The sequence below is a fragment of the Gymnogyps californianus genome, chromosome 3 (assembly GCF_018139145.2).
Source record: "Gymnogyps californianus isolate 813 chromosome 3, ASM1813914v2, whole genome shotgun sequence".
NCBI lineage: Eukaryota > Metazoa > Chordata > Aves > Accipitriformes > Cathartidae > Gymnogyps > Gymnogyps californianus.
In genome coordinates this window covers 126,168,322-126,185,041 of record NC_059473.1, presented here as the reverse complement: position 1 = coordinate 126,185,041, position 16,720 = coordinate 126,168,322, and the positions used below count along the sequence as shown (strand labels likewise).

The 16,720-nt window shown below is 38.2% G+C and overlaps 1 protein-coding gene across 1 annotated transcript in view; it reads left to right on the top strand.

Annotated features, from left to right (window-relative positions):
• Window positions 1–16,720, top strand: part of FZD3 (frizzled class receptor 3) — a 60,695-nt gene that overhangs the window by 28,998 nt on the left and 14,977 nt on the right. The window contains exons 3-4 of the mRNA XM_050893782.1: window positions 2,941–3,137; window positions 4,715–5,732. Of these exons, the coding sequence (XP_050749739.1) occupies window positions 2,941–3,137; window positions 4,715–5,732 (1,215 nt within the window). The remainder of the gene's footprint in view (window positions 1–2,940; window positions 3,138–4,714; window positions 5,733–16,720) is intronic.

The window sequence follows — 16,720 nt, the reverse complement described above, 5'->3', positions numbered from 1 at the left end:
GAAAGCCATTACAACAGCCACCTGCTCATAGTAGGATCAACAGGATACAAGGAAATACTGGTACCTTTCTGTTCCCTTGAACTTGCTTTACTACTTTTCCTTTGCTTTACTACTTTACCTTTCCAATAGCCATGACCTGGAGCTCTGTTTGCACAGTTTTCTTATGTGCACACCTTGAGATAGTCTGGGATCTTCCTAAATGGTACAGCTTTCTGCAAATCAACCAAAACCAAGCAGATCTTTTAATGAAGGTGAAGTAGCAGGAAAAGAGAAATTTCTGAAACATCTTTTCTTAATGGAGGGCTTATCAGAGGAGAGTAGTAGAGCATTTGTCAGGAGAACTTGAAATTTAGGTATGGGTACATGCAAAATTGCAGTGGCAGGAGGCAAGACTTTGGGGGGGGGCAGGCATTAAGCCAGTAGCTCTTTTTCATAAAGATATAACTTCATTTTCTTATTTTCAAGGTTCTTTGAAAAGAAGGAAAGTTAAACACTTCCCAAAATAAAAGTGGAGTTTTCCTGTTATTTTCCCTTTCCATCTAATAAAGGAAGACTATTATCTTAAGCTTTTCCAGTCATGTCAGGTGTCATAACTACCTAGAATCAATTTCTTGGACCCTTGTTGTCAAACAATAGCTTTAACTGTGTTATAGGCAGTCACTATTTAAAAATTAAAACATATATGCATCTGAAGTAAATGTCCAGCCAAATAAAAAGTGTTCCTTGAGTAACAATGAGCTTGTAAATGTAAATACTTTCCAACTGTTGCTTCCTTTTTCCTTGTCAATAGCTCTGAAGGCTTACACTGCTCTTCATACAGGCTATTGCCACATCGCATGGCTCTGTTGTCATGTGACAACATTTTCAAAAATGCATAGCACTGAAGAGAATTTAATCAACTTGGTAAATAATAATTATGTTTAAAAAAAAATCAGTAAAATCACAGCATGGTTGTGTCTTGTATTCCAAAAATTAACCTTTTGCAGAGCAAAGGAGGCATACAGGAAGGATTAGAAGAGTAAGGAGGCGATAAGGAAGAACTGAAATGTGAAACTTTTCCTCATCATTTGTAGTCATTGTCATTTATATTGCCACAGAAAATGACCTGTTTTTTGTTGTTGGGTCTGTTCTGTTCTGTAGTTCGGAAAAAGAAAATGTTGAATTGGTTTAAAATACTTCTCAAGAAATTGCTGTTTGAAAATGTAATCTTTCTGCAGCCTACTCTTCAGCTTCAGTTATAATAAGATTTAGGTTTTGTGTGTGTGTGTGTATATATATATATATATATAGCAGGTTCATTTGTGCTTCTGGTATTGCACCACAAATTCTGAAGATTAGACTTCTTGCTCTATAATCCTGCTAGGCAGGATTGCTAGAAGAGGAAACTCTGGTATCAAGATAATGGTCCTATAAAAATCTGTCTAGAACAGAGCTCATGTTAGCATTGCCATTGATCAAGCAACTGTCACCTTTTCCCTTCAAGCTATGATTTGAAATATAAGTCAAGGAAAAGAAGTAGCTTACTAAAATGTCACTGCTGTTTCTCCAGTCTGGAGGTAGCAGAGTAATTCAGCATTCATATGCTGTTTTGTTTTATTCTAGAGTTGTAAGTCCTAATGTATTTCAGTATTCTGTACTTCCACTCTTAAGAGAATATAATTGATCTTATCTTAATATGCGAAGATATGGTGAGGCTTTGTATAGTGGTAGGTGCCACACAAACTCAGAATAAGACATTGATTGACTCCTGGAGAGTTTTAAAGACAAGCCATAACAAGTAAGAGCAAAATGAATGCACAATGGGTAGTAAGAAGATAACATGGATTATCAATGTGCACCAGTTTTTATCAAGACATAAATCCCTGTCCTACTTTTTTTCCTTCTTTTTCATCTTCAGAAATACTTAAGAACAGCTGTATATTGGCTAATTGTGATAGATTTTCTCTTGGTGCTTCCAAGGAGTGTTGCTATCGCCGTTGCTTAAACCTGTTATGCAGCAACACAGTAGCACAAGACACTAGTTATTTTTTCTGACTAATTTTTTTCAGGCTTTGATTTCACAGTGCTTTCTGATGGTTAGTCAAGAAATGCCATACTTAATGTGACTTCACTGTGATTACAGCCCTGTTCCGGAAGCTAGAAAGTTCTATGTCTTTATGAGAATTTATATAACAATGATAGCATGCACATTGGGACTGTTTTCTGTCTACAGATATACTCTGATGATAGAACTGAGATTTTAATAGATGAGTTCTCTTCAGTTGGACAAGATGCTGTGGGAAGAATGCAATGGAAAATGTCCTGTCTTTGCATTTTGTAGAAAGAGATGAAGAACACTGCCCTGCTGAAGAAATTCAAGAAATAGATTATTTACCATTATTATGTCGTGATCTGAAAATAATATTTGAAAGATCACAGTATGCTATATTTCTATACTGTCAAGGAATCTGGCGTTATCTAACATTCCTCAGATTGTAATCTCATCAACCGAATGCAAGTTTTTCATATTATCCTACTAAATAAGCAGCTAGCTTATTATTATTATAAGCATCGTAGCAATTCATGATGTGTCTGTCAGTTACACAAGCACTAAAAGGAGTCAGGTTTATATGACTGTTATTGGAGAGTGTGAAGCTAAGCCTGAATCCTCAGAGGTGTTTAGCTGTCTAATTCCAATTGATTTTAATGCAAATCGAGTACATAAATATCCCTTGTGAGTCTTTGTCATTGTCCCCAGGCTTCTTGATTGCCTGTCTTCCTAAAATACATAAGTGCTGTGTTACGATGATCGCTTCTTCCAACAGACAAAGTTCAGAAAACGAAAGTCGTGGTTATGGTTGTGAAAGCCCTAACACCTCATGAGACAAATTATAGCTTCATGCTGAAGCGTTCTACAAAACTGCTGTTTGTAGCTATTGAATTCTCCTTTTTGTTTTCTAGCCGTTTCATCCGATGGTGAATCTGGAATGTTCCAGAGATTTTCGACCATTTCTGTGTGCCCTCTATGCTCCTGTGTGCATGGAGTACGGCCGTGTCACTCTCCCTTGTCGCAGACTCTGTCAAAGAGCATACAGTGAGTGCTCCAAACTCATGGAGATGTTTGGGGTCTCTTGGCCTGAGGATATGGAGTGCACGAGGTGAGCAAATCTGTTTTTTTCAGAATCCCAGGATAAAATTTTAGTATGATCGAGGATGGTTTATGATCTGAAACAGACTTTTTAAATGTGTTCCATTACAAGTACCCTTATTTTCCCTTCCATTTGTGTAACAGCCTGTTTCCTGGGGTGGAAACTGAGTTCATATTTCTATCATCTGCCCAGGAGATAAGTTGAAAATTTCTGTGGGCAATTACTGTGAACTGTGCATGCATATTCTTAAATGAATGAATATACCCATCTATTTTTCTTCTTTGTCATTTATGCTGACCTGGTTTTGTCTGCTATACCAAAGTTTAATAGATGATACTGCTATAAATTTATCGGAGAGTTAGGCAAAATTACATACGCTAGAGATTAATAGTCTCTTTTTCTGAAAGGGGAGCTGGCTGTTTTTCATGAGTGTATAAAATCTCAAAGCTCTGTTTTCAGAGCATCTACCTCTTGTTGAGCTTGTGTGCAAACATGTTTTCAGCTTTACATTACACAAATAACTTTATAGAGAAGTATTCAATGATGTTCCAATCTATTTGAAACAGAATATACATGAAATTGAAAACAATATCTTTATGCTTTATTTTTTTTATAAGTGACTCCAACAGCTAATAAAATACAGGAGCACAAGCAGGAAGAAGTAGTCTCTCTTACAGTTGGATTGGAGAGAATGAAAAATGATTAACACTTCTTTTAGCAAAAGAATAAGTCAGAGGATGCTCCTAGGTCCTGATAATCTGGATCAAAGATGGCTCCAACTCCATACTCCGAACAGTTGCCTGGGTCCTTTAGCTCCTCCCGTCTCCTTAGTAAGGTCCAGGTAGCGAAATTTCAAAACCAGAGCTAAAACTACTGAAACTTTGCTGGTGCTATGTTAGTGCCATTGTGCCAGAACATGAACTGTGGCAGAGGAACAGGCATACTTAGCTTATGCTGCACTTGCTGAGGTGATAACATCTAGCAGAGGGAGGAACTGAACAGCTATGCATGGAATCCCTCCAGTCTCCTTCCAAACTTCAGACTGCACCTCCAGCACTCCTTAGCCTCCAGTCAGAGCTTTACTTAATTATGGAAATATCTTCATCATAATTTCAATTTACTAATGCTAGTAGCAGTGCTATGTTGGATTTTTGTCCTAACTAGCTCACCGTCCTGTCTGATAGTAGCTAGTACAGTTGCTTCGGGAAAGGTTTTAAAATGTTCTGTAAAATCATGCTTCCTTGGGCACATAGTCTCAGTTTACAGTAAGCCTAAATTTAGAGACTTCCTGAGATGGATTTTGTATCCTCACCTTTATGCTTAAAGCCCCAGTGGGCCCCTTGTCCATTTAGTTCTCTGTTTTCTTTTTAAACCTATTTTATAGTTTAAACATCCACTGCATTCTGGGATAATGAGTTCTAGAGTTTGTTTATACATAGTGCGGTATTTCTTGGATTGCCCATTATTTGGATTGTCTTTGTTTTCACTCCAGTTAGTGTGTCTGAAGTCAGACATATAAATAAGGTTACTAGTCTTTACAAAGTATGTGTATATTTCTTGTAAATAATTCTTTTCTTACTTTTTAGATTCCCAGATTGCGATGAGCCATATCCTCGTCTTGTCGACCTCAATTTAGCTGGGGAGCCCACAGAAGAGGCCCCAATGGCAGTACAGAGGGATTATGGTTTTTGGTGTCCTCGGGAGTTGAAAATAGACCCTGATCTGGGTTACTCTTTCCTGAGGGTACGGGACTGTTCCCCTCCTTGCCCAAATATGTACTTTCGGCGTGAAGAGCTCTCCTTTGCTCGCTACTTCATCGGAGTGATCTCCATCGTCTGCCTTTCTGCTACCTTGTTTACTTTTTTAACTTTTCTGATCGATGTCACAAGATTTCGCTATCCAGAAAGACCGATAATATTTTATGCTGTCTGTTACATGATGGTGTCATTAATTTTCTTCATTGGCTTTCTGCTTGAAGACCGAGTAGCGTGTAACGCATCTAGCCCTGCCCAGTACAAGGCTTCCACAGTGACACAGGGCTCTCACAACAAAGCTTGCACCATGCTTTTCATGGTGCTCTATTTCTTTACCATGGCTGGCAGTGTTTGGTGGGTCATTCTTACCATCACGTGGTTCTTGGCAGCCGTGCCAAAATGGGGCAGTGAAGCAATCGAGAAGAAAGCATTGCTCTTCCACGCCAGTGCCTGGGGCATTCCAGGAACTCTAACCATCATCCTCTTAGCAATGAATAAAATTGAAGGTGACAATATTAGCGGCGTATGTTTTGTTGGCCTCTATGATGTGGATGCATTAAGATACTTTGTACTTGCACCTCTCTGCCTGTATGTTGTTGTTGGAGTTTCCCTTCTGCTAGCTGGCATTATCTCTCTCAATCGGGTTCGCATTGAAATCCCATTAGAAAAAGAGAACCAGGACAAACTAGTGAAGTTCATGATCCGGATTGGCGTGTTCAGTGTTCTGTACCTCGTGCCACTGTTGGTTGTAATTGGCTGCTATTTCTATGAGCAGGCTTATCGAGGTGTGTGGGAGACGACATGGATTCAAGAACGCTGCAGAGAATATCACATCCCGTGTCCCTATCAGGTGAGGAAACCAATATGACATATGCAGGAGTGCAGAAAATGGATAATGAGGGGATATGTTAAGACTTACTTGTCATCCCTAACTGAAAGTGCTGCTGTTCCTACAAGGGAAGGTTCTGGCCGTACTCAAATTATTTGGATAATGCATGAGGCCTTCTGGAAGACTAGGTATTATTGGAAAATTGGAGGCTTGTATCAGCTGCTTGGTGGTTTTTTGTGGAGTTTCTGGGCTGTATGGGAGCTATACAGGATATAAAGATGCTATTTTAAACCAACTTCAAGAACAGGACTTAATGAGTTTATTTTTGATCATTAGAGACATGTTAGAAGTTTTGCTCTGACGGAGTTTTGGCATTTAAACTGAGTTGTCATCAGCCTGATTACTGCTTTTTCTAGTTTTTGTTGTTCATCTGTAACAGTTTTGTTGCTTTGATTAGCCTCGAGGTTTTGTGCTCATTTTAGAGCAGTCTATGCATGTGTCAGAAACGTCTATATAAAATCTTACTTGAAGTGTCTTCTGAAGAAAACCAGAGCTTACAGCTCATCAGTTTTGTTTTTTTCAAGAAAATTACACTTACCTGCTCAATTTGTTTAATTGAGTTATCACAGGAACAGAAGCCTCTAAGAGCACTAGATACCAAACTGTCTGCTGTTTACTTCAATATTATGCTGGTGCAGTTGCAAAGAAGGGATTGTAAGCATTAATTACTCAAAGCCTACTTTCCTTTTTGAGCCAAAGTGGCAAATTGTTTTTGGAATGATATTGCACAGATATTTTCTGCAACTTATTTGAAAGCAACTTTATTTCAAGAAGGTTGTACAGCAAGCATCTATTATATAGCTGCACACACAGGGGTATAAAAAAAAGTGGTTTTGGCTCTAAAGCAGTTAAAACACCATCTGGATCATCAAAGCTCACGTTTTAATGCAATAAAATATCACTTAAAGGTTTGGCTTAGTCTATATAGCTTGATAATAATGCTTTTATTACCTTTTAACCCTTTTTATTGTTTTCTCTGTTAGATTTTATTAGGGTGTGACTCTTCCCTCCCATCCAATGTGTGAGCATTTTTATGGCAGGAAATATCTGTCAGTGGGTGTGTTCAGTTTCATTTGCTTGATTGAGTCTTCATTGCTGCAGGTTTTAATATGTTAAACTGACTGATGCTTAAGAAGAGAGAAAAAGAGGGACATGCGGTTTTCTCTCAGTTAGTTTCAAATACTCACCATATGCCAATCTAAAATTTGTATAAAAATCTATAAAATTAAAAGGATATTGTTTCCTCAGAATGTTGAACAAAAACTATTTTAAACCTTGAAACTTCTGATGTCTGAGGGCTAAAATCCTGGCTAGTGGAATAACGAAAACATGTAGTAAAATGCTACTCAAATCTCTAGAAAACCGTTAACATAATGGCTCAGCGGGAGTCAAAAGAACAATAATGGTTTCATTCACATCAAATTGGGTTGAAGGACCCGTAGACCCTAGGGAGTATTAGAAGGGTTTTTCTTCTAACCCATCCAATTTTTTTTCTTAAACTAAACATGCTTCCCTAATTAAACTATCCAGACTTATAATTGAAACAGATTTCCAAAGCTGTGGGGAAAAATAATTTTATCCTTAGATCATGCTAGTAAAATATTTTATTAAATTAGGGGAAAATTTAAAGCTTTGTGGAGAGTATCACTCACTTGCAGAATAAGACCATATTTTTTCTAAGCCTTGATGTTATTTAACTTAACTTCAAATATTTGAATATCGGTTTTTGGGATTAGACTGTCCTAAATTGAGAGCTGTAGTTGATTCCACAGTGGACATAGGTTTTATGTGCAAAACTTACACAGGGTTGTGGTAGTTGGAATTTGCTGCTTGCATAGGCACACTGAGCAAATCTAAGGTTAAAAATTCATTAGTCCGTTCAACCGTTACATCATTTTTGCCATCAGAGGATGATGCCACAGTAACTCATTCTGGAAAATTGCTAATGGGGGAGTTCGAGTATGCAGCTGCTACAGGCATGCCTCCCTGCCTCCCTCCTGTGTGACTGCTTCATGCAGGAGATACCGCGGGGTTAATAATTTGCTGCAGATTCTCTTGGCTGCTGCTAAACCGAAGAGGGCCTCGGCAGCTGGTGTTCAAATGAAAACTCGACGTCATGTTTCTTTGACTACCTAAAGGGCTAAATACTTCCAAAATGGAGGAAGCAACAAGATACCTTTATGCTTCGATCTTGATTTCTGGCTACCTGGATGTTTCCTGGGTTGACCTGGCTATGTATTATTATGGTTATTTGTCAGATCTGGGGGGCATCTGTTGCTTTCCTTGTGAAATAAAAACTTTTCTGCCACAAAGACGGGAAATCAATATCCCAGTATTCCCTCTCTTTGAGGAGTAAGTGCAGGGCAAAAAGGAGCTCATGTTACCTTACCTTGCCCTCGGTGTCCTTGATGCTCCCAGTTTCTGGGAGAGACTAGGAAGGAGGGGAAGGGTTTGTAAAAGCTGGCAGCAGCTCTCTCCCCATGAGCACATCCCGGTCCTCAGTTTTCTGTAGCATCGTGGGCTGCTGCAGTTCAGGCAGTAGCTTTAATCTGTTGCCTGGGCAGCGACAGCAGGTAAAACAGGCAGCAGTCACCCCTCTCGTACCATGGCTGTGAGGGCTCAGATGAGCTCTGAGATGAGCCGCCAGAAGTTAAGTGCAGTGAATATTGTTTCCTTGAGTCTCCTTCAGTAAGGAAAAACAGCTCCTACGTTGAGAGGTGAGGTTTATTTACAGTATATACAATGTATCTAATATGATTAACAAATTTAGTTGCACTTTCCCCACTATAGGGGAAATGCATTGGTTTTGTGGATGTCAATTTAAACAGGCAAGTCAGGGAGTTGCATTTTGTATCAACCTGGACAAATCTCTTAATTTGGTTAAAAATATCAAGGTTGCTATATTAGAGTATCCTTCTTTCAATATGAATAACGGCAAATTGACTAAGGTGTTACCACAAATAATTATTTTTATTGTTTCTGATGCTAGGACTATTTGCAGTAATTGCAGTGATGTAATCTTTCCAGTTAATATTACTTCTCTGTGAAATATCTGCTCACGCTGGCCTAAAAATGTCTTAACCCATCCACCTCCCTTTTCACCGAGGTCGGGACATTTTTCTTTTTCTGGAGCAGGGAACAGTGCCGTTGTAATCTACTTGCAGCACAGTAATATTCAAATGAGGCGCTGAATTTTATGTTGGTATCCCTCTCTTCACTCATTGCCTTAAAAAATGAATTTATGCTTGGCCTCAGAAAATGGATTAATGTTTTTGTGCAAGAGGAGTTCATGCAATGGAAAATGAAATTAATTTTCTTTAGCTATAGAACCTGGTACCCTCATCATAAATGCAGCATTTTAACTGGACTGTGTGCATTACATGTTCTTCAGGTCAGACTTTTATCTCATATATAATCTTTTTTATGAGAGTATAGCGCAATTTTACATCAAGGTAAAATGCAGAAATGAAGGGAAAAAAGCAGAGAAGCGTGACACAATTCAATCATAAAATAATCACATCTAGTCATCTCTTGCTACGGTTGAAAATACATGCTTTGCTGCTCCTCCTTCTGCTTCTGTTTGTAGCACCGGTGGTTCTACCAATATCTTATCATCGTTCAGAGGGCAGAGCCTTGGAACAGAGAGTTGGATTTTTGTAACCTTGGGCTCAAGGAGGGACATTTGGAGAAATAAGATTCTGCGTGCTTCTATTGCTGTTCAGTGTGGCTATCGTCATCATCATCATCTCTCTAATAATTTTACCATTCTTAAAAAGTTCTTGGTACTGGCTTGGCTTTTTAGTCTGCAGTCCTGATCCAACAGTTAGCTTTCAAAGTTTGTCTCTTTCTTGTCTTACTTTGCAATTTCTACCTTGTATGTTGATGGAGCATGTCACGCTATGGGAACTAATTCAGATGAAGTGGTGGACTGGGATAAAATTTTGGCCAGTCACTTTACAGAAGCACAGAATCGCTCAGGTTGAAGGGACCTCTGGAAATTGTCTACTCCAACCCCCCTGCTCAAGCAGGGTCAGACCAGGACCGTGTCCAGTCAGGTTTTGAATTCCTGTTGCTATAAAAGCTGCAAGTTCCTTTCTGTCAGACATCTAACCTCAGATATATCTGATGTAAGGTAAAAAGTAGAGTTAAAAGGGAAAAAAAAAGTTTCAAGTGCATTTAGCTGCTGTTACATATTCTTGTCCTCCAGGCACCACAGTGTTTTGTTCTTTAAAAGGAGAGTGTCAGAGTTTTGTTCCTCTTGGAAATTACAAAGGCAATCAAACTGGGACACAGTGACCTGCCCCAGTCTATGAAAATATGTCTCAAAACTGGGATGAATTTGGCTACGAAGTGAAATAGATACTCAGCAAAGTCTGTCTCCAAAGCTGGTTGTAATGTACGTTTCTCTTATGAAAAGTAGGAGTTCAAATGGTCAATACAGCTATTCTAGCCCAGAGAAAGGGAAAGAGCTGCATCAAGCCAGAAACATTCAAAGGTGGAAGAAAGTGGTAATTGTCATCTTCCCAAGATAAGGAAATGTGTCTGCTTTCCTGGGATGGCAGAGGAAGGTGTTAAAAGCCTCTTGTTTTAGTCCCGTAATTGAACTGTGTAAGGTAGTTTAGGCCTGGAAAGGTTTACTGGGCTGAACCACAAAATCAGATTTCCTGCAAAGTAAAGAAGGTCCTGAGTTAAGATTCATTTCTCTTAAATCCAAACGTAAATAGACTCTCCACAGTTTTCACGAATGCCTCAGGGCTAGGCATGGCACTGTGCTGGTGGGAGAGACATCTAATTTAGATATTAAAGAGAAAAAAAAGAAAAATAAACTATTTCAAAGACATATGCTACCCTAGTGGGAGCCCTTGAGAAATGAAAGTAAGCAGTATGAATTATCTTTGCTTGTGATCTGATATTCATCATTTCCCTACTCATGTAGCTTTACTGGATTAAAAGAACTTCGTGCTAACTTGCTAATAGTGAAGGTGGTTCTCCCTGCTTATCTTTTCAATATTATTTAGAGGAATGGAAGCAGAGGTGGATAGCACATTGGTATTACTGTTGATGGGGAAGACCTGATAGCAGGGTGAGTTTAGAACAAATTGCAAACTCTGATTTTGTATTGGAAATACTCTTTTATTTTTCATTAGGAACTCAGTTTTGTGCTGGATGCTGAATATCCATCCAGTCTTGCTCAGTCATTGTTGTAATGTACTCCAGGTAGATTCCTAAGCCCAGAACCAGAAGTGAAAATAGTGATGAGTACATTTAGACATGGAAGGCATTGAGATGTATAGATCCAGCTATGGAGTCTGTTTACAGCCAACTTAACAAACGTATGGCACTGGGCCTGTGCAGTGTCTTCTTCACTATATCATCTATTTTTTAGCTTTGGGCTTGACCTCATATAAACCAGAGGAATTTCAGAGATAAAATAATGGACATATATTAGAATGAAAACAATGTGAAAATCAAGAACAGCTACTGAGAGCAGTGTTCATTTATCTAATTTCAGATGTCTCTGTCTGAGCCAGACATCCTAGCCTCCTTTTCTAGCTGAAGCAGAGAAATGGGCATTTTTATAGTGATTCATTGGACATTCAGATGAATTGTACTCTGACTTAACTTATTATCTGTTTGAAGAGGTCACATTTGCTCTTATTGGATATTTTTATGTTAGAATTTTTGCTACAAAATTCTGGGGAATTTTTTTGTGGAGAAGGGGTAGGGAGAGTTTGGGGAGGTTTTGGCAATCTGTCCCCTTCAAAAATCAGAATATGCCTCAACACCTTTTAAACACGCTTTCTAGATCCTGACCAGTCTTGGCTTGAATAGCAGTCATTCCAGAAAGAAAACTTGGTAAACATGTTTTTTGCTCATTTTTGAAGAAAGGACATAAATAACTACCTAAGACCACAGTACCTGGAAGGACATAGGCTTGCATTTGGGAATCCCATGGACAGATGATTTTGCTTTGCTAAGCGTCGTATAAATGTGCTTCAACTACTGATGGAGAAGACTTTTTTTGCAAGAACAATGAGCACAACACAACTATTTTTGCAAATGTAATTTTAACCAAGTTCTTGAAGCAGTTACTATGCTTATCTCTTTAAATCTTTTCTATTTTCCTTCTGATCTTTGCTTTAAAAAAAATGAAAACTGCCTTCGTATTTTTAAGGACTTAATTATTAAGAGCGATGCTGTAAGATGCTGTAATACCGAATATCATTTCCATCGGCGACAAAAATAGACAGTCAGTCCAGCCAATTTTTTTTCCTCTCCGCTCTACCTATTTCATTCCAAGACGAGGCCCCAGTCTTGCTGTGTAATAATGTCAAATGGGTTTTTATTGAAGATAGGAGTTCTCACCCACTCACTTCTGTTCATTGCTGGTGTCGGATAGAGGAGAGAGGATTAATTGTGGTTGCCTAAGATACCAAAAGCGTAAATGGAAAGAATGTTTTGCTAATAGTACCTCTTGTGTGTCGATGGCAGTTATACATATCTAGTACAGGCACAAAGGAAAACAAAGTACAAGCTTGCTAATATATTTCTGTTAATATTGAAATTATGCTGCATTACAGATTATTTTAATGCATTATTTGACAACTAACATTGGAGAAATGGATTTTAATATTAGGATTAATCTCTGTCACCTGCTGATAATTTTTGCTCAAGAATTTGTCAGTTTTCTTGTTGCCCATTTTCACAAATGTACTTTTTGATCTAATCACAGTTAATTTTTTTTTTACTGTAAATTTTCAAGGTCATTTTAGATGTCTCCAAATTAACACTCTTGCGACAAAAATCTCTTCAGACTGGTTTGGACCACTAACAACTATAAATTGCTCTGTTTGTTTTGCATCCTTTTTAAAGGTTGCCCACGTGACAGGGGTAGGGGTAACATTTTCAAGTGTGTTTCATTCCCACTTGGCATGGCTTTGTGCTTCCTTTACTTTATGCCTGGTGCCCCGAACAAACACCGCAGGAACGTTACTGAAAGCAGAGACTACGCGTAGCCGTCTTGCAGAACCTTTTCAACGCAGGGGAGCTTGCTTGTGAACAGGTGCCAACTGAAAAGTGACTATGGTGGTAAAGTAATGGTAGGCTGAGAGCCAAGAGTACGGGAGTGTTTAGTCATCTGCTCTGCTGTTACTTCACTGTGCTGAATATTGTATCTCATAGTGCTTACTTTTAAATAAAATTGGGATGAAGCAAAGGAGACACTCACTGAGACAAGCTGCAGTAAGTTCCAGCTCAGGTTTTGCAGCTACATCTCTTCATTTCTCCCTCATCCCCCCAAAAAGAGAAGAAAAACAAAGAAAAAAGCCTTACTTTATAAATTGTTTGTGTTCAGTTTTTATAGTACTTTTTCCCCAAAAAATTCTTAATAGACATTTGAATTTACTGTAGAGGTTTTAAATTTTGTGAAGGCAAAGTTGACTCGCGTGCACTTACAAAATGCTCTTGTAGCAGACTGTCTTTTCCCATGGCTGCATTATGGGTGAAGTGTAGCCCCTGTTGACACAGGCTTTATTTTCATGCACAAGTGCTTTAGAACAATTGCACACGCGGACCAAAGAGAAGAAAAGATGGGGCTTGCAAACATCTTGCCGAAAACAGTGGCAAGAAGTAATTGTTGAGAAGTAGAGTCTGCGTTTTTGGGGTGCTGATTAAGTTGGGATGGAGTTTCCCCATTTTTATTGGCTGCAATATATGGCATTTTCCAGTTTTTGCCATCTTCTCCACTAATCAGGGGTGTTGCCACTATCTTTTTAAATACAAAATCTCTCAGCTGTTTTACCATCTGTGTTACAGTGGGTCCTCAGAAACATGCGGGGGAGTGCACTAAGCTGGATACAGAAAAGAGGCTTTGTTAAGAAATGTCTTAGCACCGTTTGTGTGTGGCACAGGCATAAAGAGAATACATTTAGAGATGTCTATAAATCTAGATTTCTCCTCCCCCTTCTTTTTCATTAGTTATTGTTTAGAATTCCTCTTAGAAGAGGTAATGGATTTGCTTAAATCTGCCCTAAGGAATTGCTTCTTGTTGAATGTAATTATTCTGTCCTAAAAAAAAAAAGAGGTTGAGATAAAAACATATTTTCCATATTGCTGTTTACTCAGAAGAGACTGAGCAAATCTGAATTATAAGTTAGGCTTCTTTCAAAAACAAAAGTAATGTCAGCTCAGAACAACAACATTAATCACAGTATTACACTGTTTCCTAGCAGTGATTCAGTTAATTTCTCCTGTTTTAGATGCTTAGGAAAAATAATATATTCAAGGAAAAGAATATACTCAAGTTAATTTCTCAGAATTCCCCTTTTCAGCATTAGTAATATCAGTCCTGTCTCCTCCTTGCACATCCAGGTCTTTGATAAATCCTACATAGATGCAATGTATTCTCTTATCTCACCTTGGCATGTATGCAATTTCCACTCAATTAACATATTGAGTGAAAGCAATCATTTCATTCACATGACTCATTTCTGGCTGTTTTTTTAATTGGATTGACTGAGCTGGAGACAAAGGGAAATGTTGATTTCTCAACCATTATCTTCAGACAGGTTGATTTGTACTTGCACCCAAGTATGACTCCTCAAGGTCATCTTTTTCTTTTTTTTCTTTCTTTTTATTCAGTATTTTGCTGAGGATGACTTGCCAAAGGAGGTCAGATCTTGCTGTTTTTGAGTTCTCAGTTTCATTCTATTCTCTTTTTAATAAGCATGCTTTATATCTAGAACAGCCTTTAATTCTGATTATTAAGGAAGCTCTCTTTTTCCACTGACTCTTTTAATTGCTAGTAAAATGGCAACAAAAACTAAGTTAGGAGGTCTGATTTCTCTGGTTTTGAAGCACCAGTCACTCTTAACTGTCAGAATTGAATGTTGCAGTACATGTGTTAGGAAATCAGTCACCTAAAAAAAGATTTAACTTTTAATTTTAATAAATTAAAGGAAATTGCCTATAATTTGCATTTGAAAATTCTGAATAGCAATGCATTCTTTAATGATTATGACTTTCACTGGGTTTCAGAGTTGCTTTGAGATGTTGGACAGTCACGTCACAATAGCTGTAGACCAGCTTGCGAAGAGAAAATCTTTCATGGGGTGTTAACTGTAGATCTCTGCCAAAATCTCAGCGAATGCTGAACCTCGATGTTTGTAAGTCCGAATATTCTGCATCCGAGTGGATTTCAGTAAGATGGCTTTTGTTGTGCTCTCTGTAGCGTTCCTTGACTATTGAATGACTTGTCCTGTCAGCACAGAAACACAAGGTACAATACGTTTCGGAGACACTGCGCTTCTGTGCATTTATTCCTAATGATTGCCGAGTATCGTTATTATTTTCAACAAATCTTTAAAACTTCAGTCCTGGAAGGGTACTTACATTTGCATGTCATTGGTCTCAGGACTAAGCAGCTCTGACAGTTATACTGCTGACAATAGCTTTTCTTCTGAAAGCTTCGGCTTTTCAGGAAATTGTGGTTGCAGTCACCGTATCTATAATGCCACCGGGCTTAACATGAGCAACCAACTCCCGCTGTGAGTGTTTTGAGAAGTTTGCTTAGTGGTGTAACATAAAGCAGTTCAGAATACAGTCTGTAAATACACAAATATAGAAAGACGTTTGCTCTCTCTGTTAAAACAATTTGTTTCTAGACCTGAAATCAGTATTATTAACTAAAGACTATACTTAAAAATCATAGGTCTATTCTAATGATGGAATATAATGACATAAATGAACTAGGTTCACCTGTAAGACTGGTCCAGATCTCTCGGACATGTTCTGTATGTGCCTTGATCTTGGTAAACATCCTCTTAACTTAGACGTGGCTGGGCCATATAGAATGAAAATGTAACAAATACTTGCACATTTCAAGTTTGATTTTTCTTTTACATTATTCATATGAACAAACAGTGCTCCCCAGCATCATCCTTCTATTAGTTCTTTTTTCTTAACAGAGAATTATTGTATTTCCTAGAAAAATAAATGCAGACAGAGAGTACAGTATCTCTTCCTAACATGCAGGAGGGTTTGCTTTCCACGTGAGCTGAGCCCACTCAAGAACCAGGTGCAGCTTCAAAATTCAACTGAGAAACATAAAAATATGGGTGGGGATATTTTATAAATAAGAATCTTTTTATACAAAAAAAGACTATATTTGAGTTATCCAAAGAGCTGGGTTATTCACATGTTTTTCATTAACAGTTTATATTCTTAGCAATACAGATACATTTTTACGTGTGTTTTGTTCATGTTTTTTTTTTTAATAGAGTTTCTGAAGTCATTATATATAATCTTTAATGCTGAATTATGTTAAAATATCTGTTATGCTCAAAAAACCTAAGACCAGTGCCTATTTCTCATTTTCACCATGAAAGAGTCAAAGCATGAACACACAACTGATAAGCGGTATCATAAATTGATGAGCATCAAAACTGATAAGCAATATCAAAACCGATGAGCTGTGTCATCTTCCAGGATGTAGAACGTTCACAGATCAGAGTTATAATGCTTTGACCGGACTATGTTTCTCCTCATGTCTGAAGTTTGGGACTTGTCTTTCTAAAAATGCATTATTGTATAGGCTTAAGAGCTCAACTTTAATATATGAAAATACTTTCATCTCTAGTCCTGAAGCAGTTCTTTCAGAGAGAACCAAGAGGAGTTTTAAGTAGAAATAGGGCATTAATAACTCATGTTATTATATTTGAGTATATTATACCCTTGTGTTTATTTGAGAATAGCTGAGGGTGGAAGGGACCTGTGGAGATCGTCTAGTCAAGCCCCTGCTGAAAGTGGGGTCACCTAGAGCAGATGGCTCGTAGCCGTGTCCAGCCGAATTTTTAATATCTCCGTGGCTGGAGACTCCACAACCTCTCTTGGCAGCCTGTTCCACTGTTCAGTCACCCTTACAGTATTACAGTATTCAGTATTACATTGTA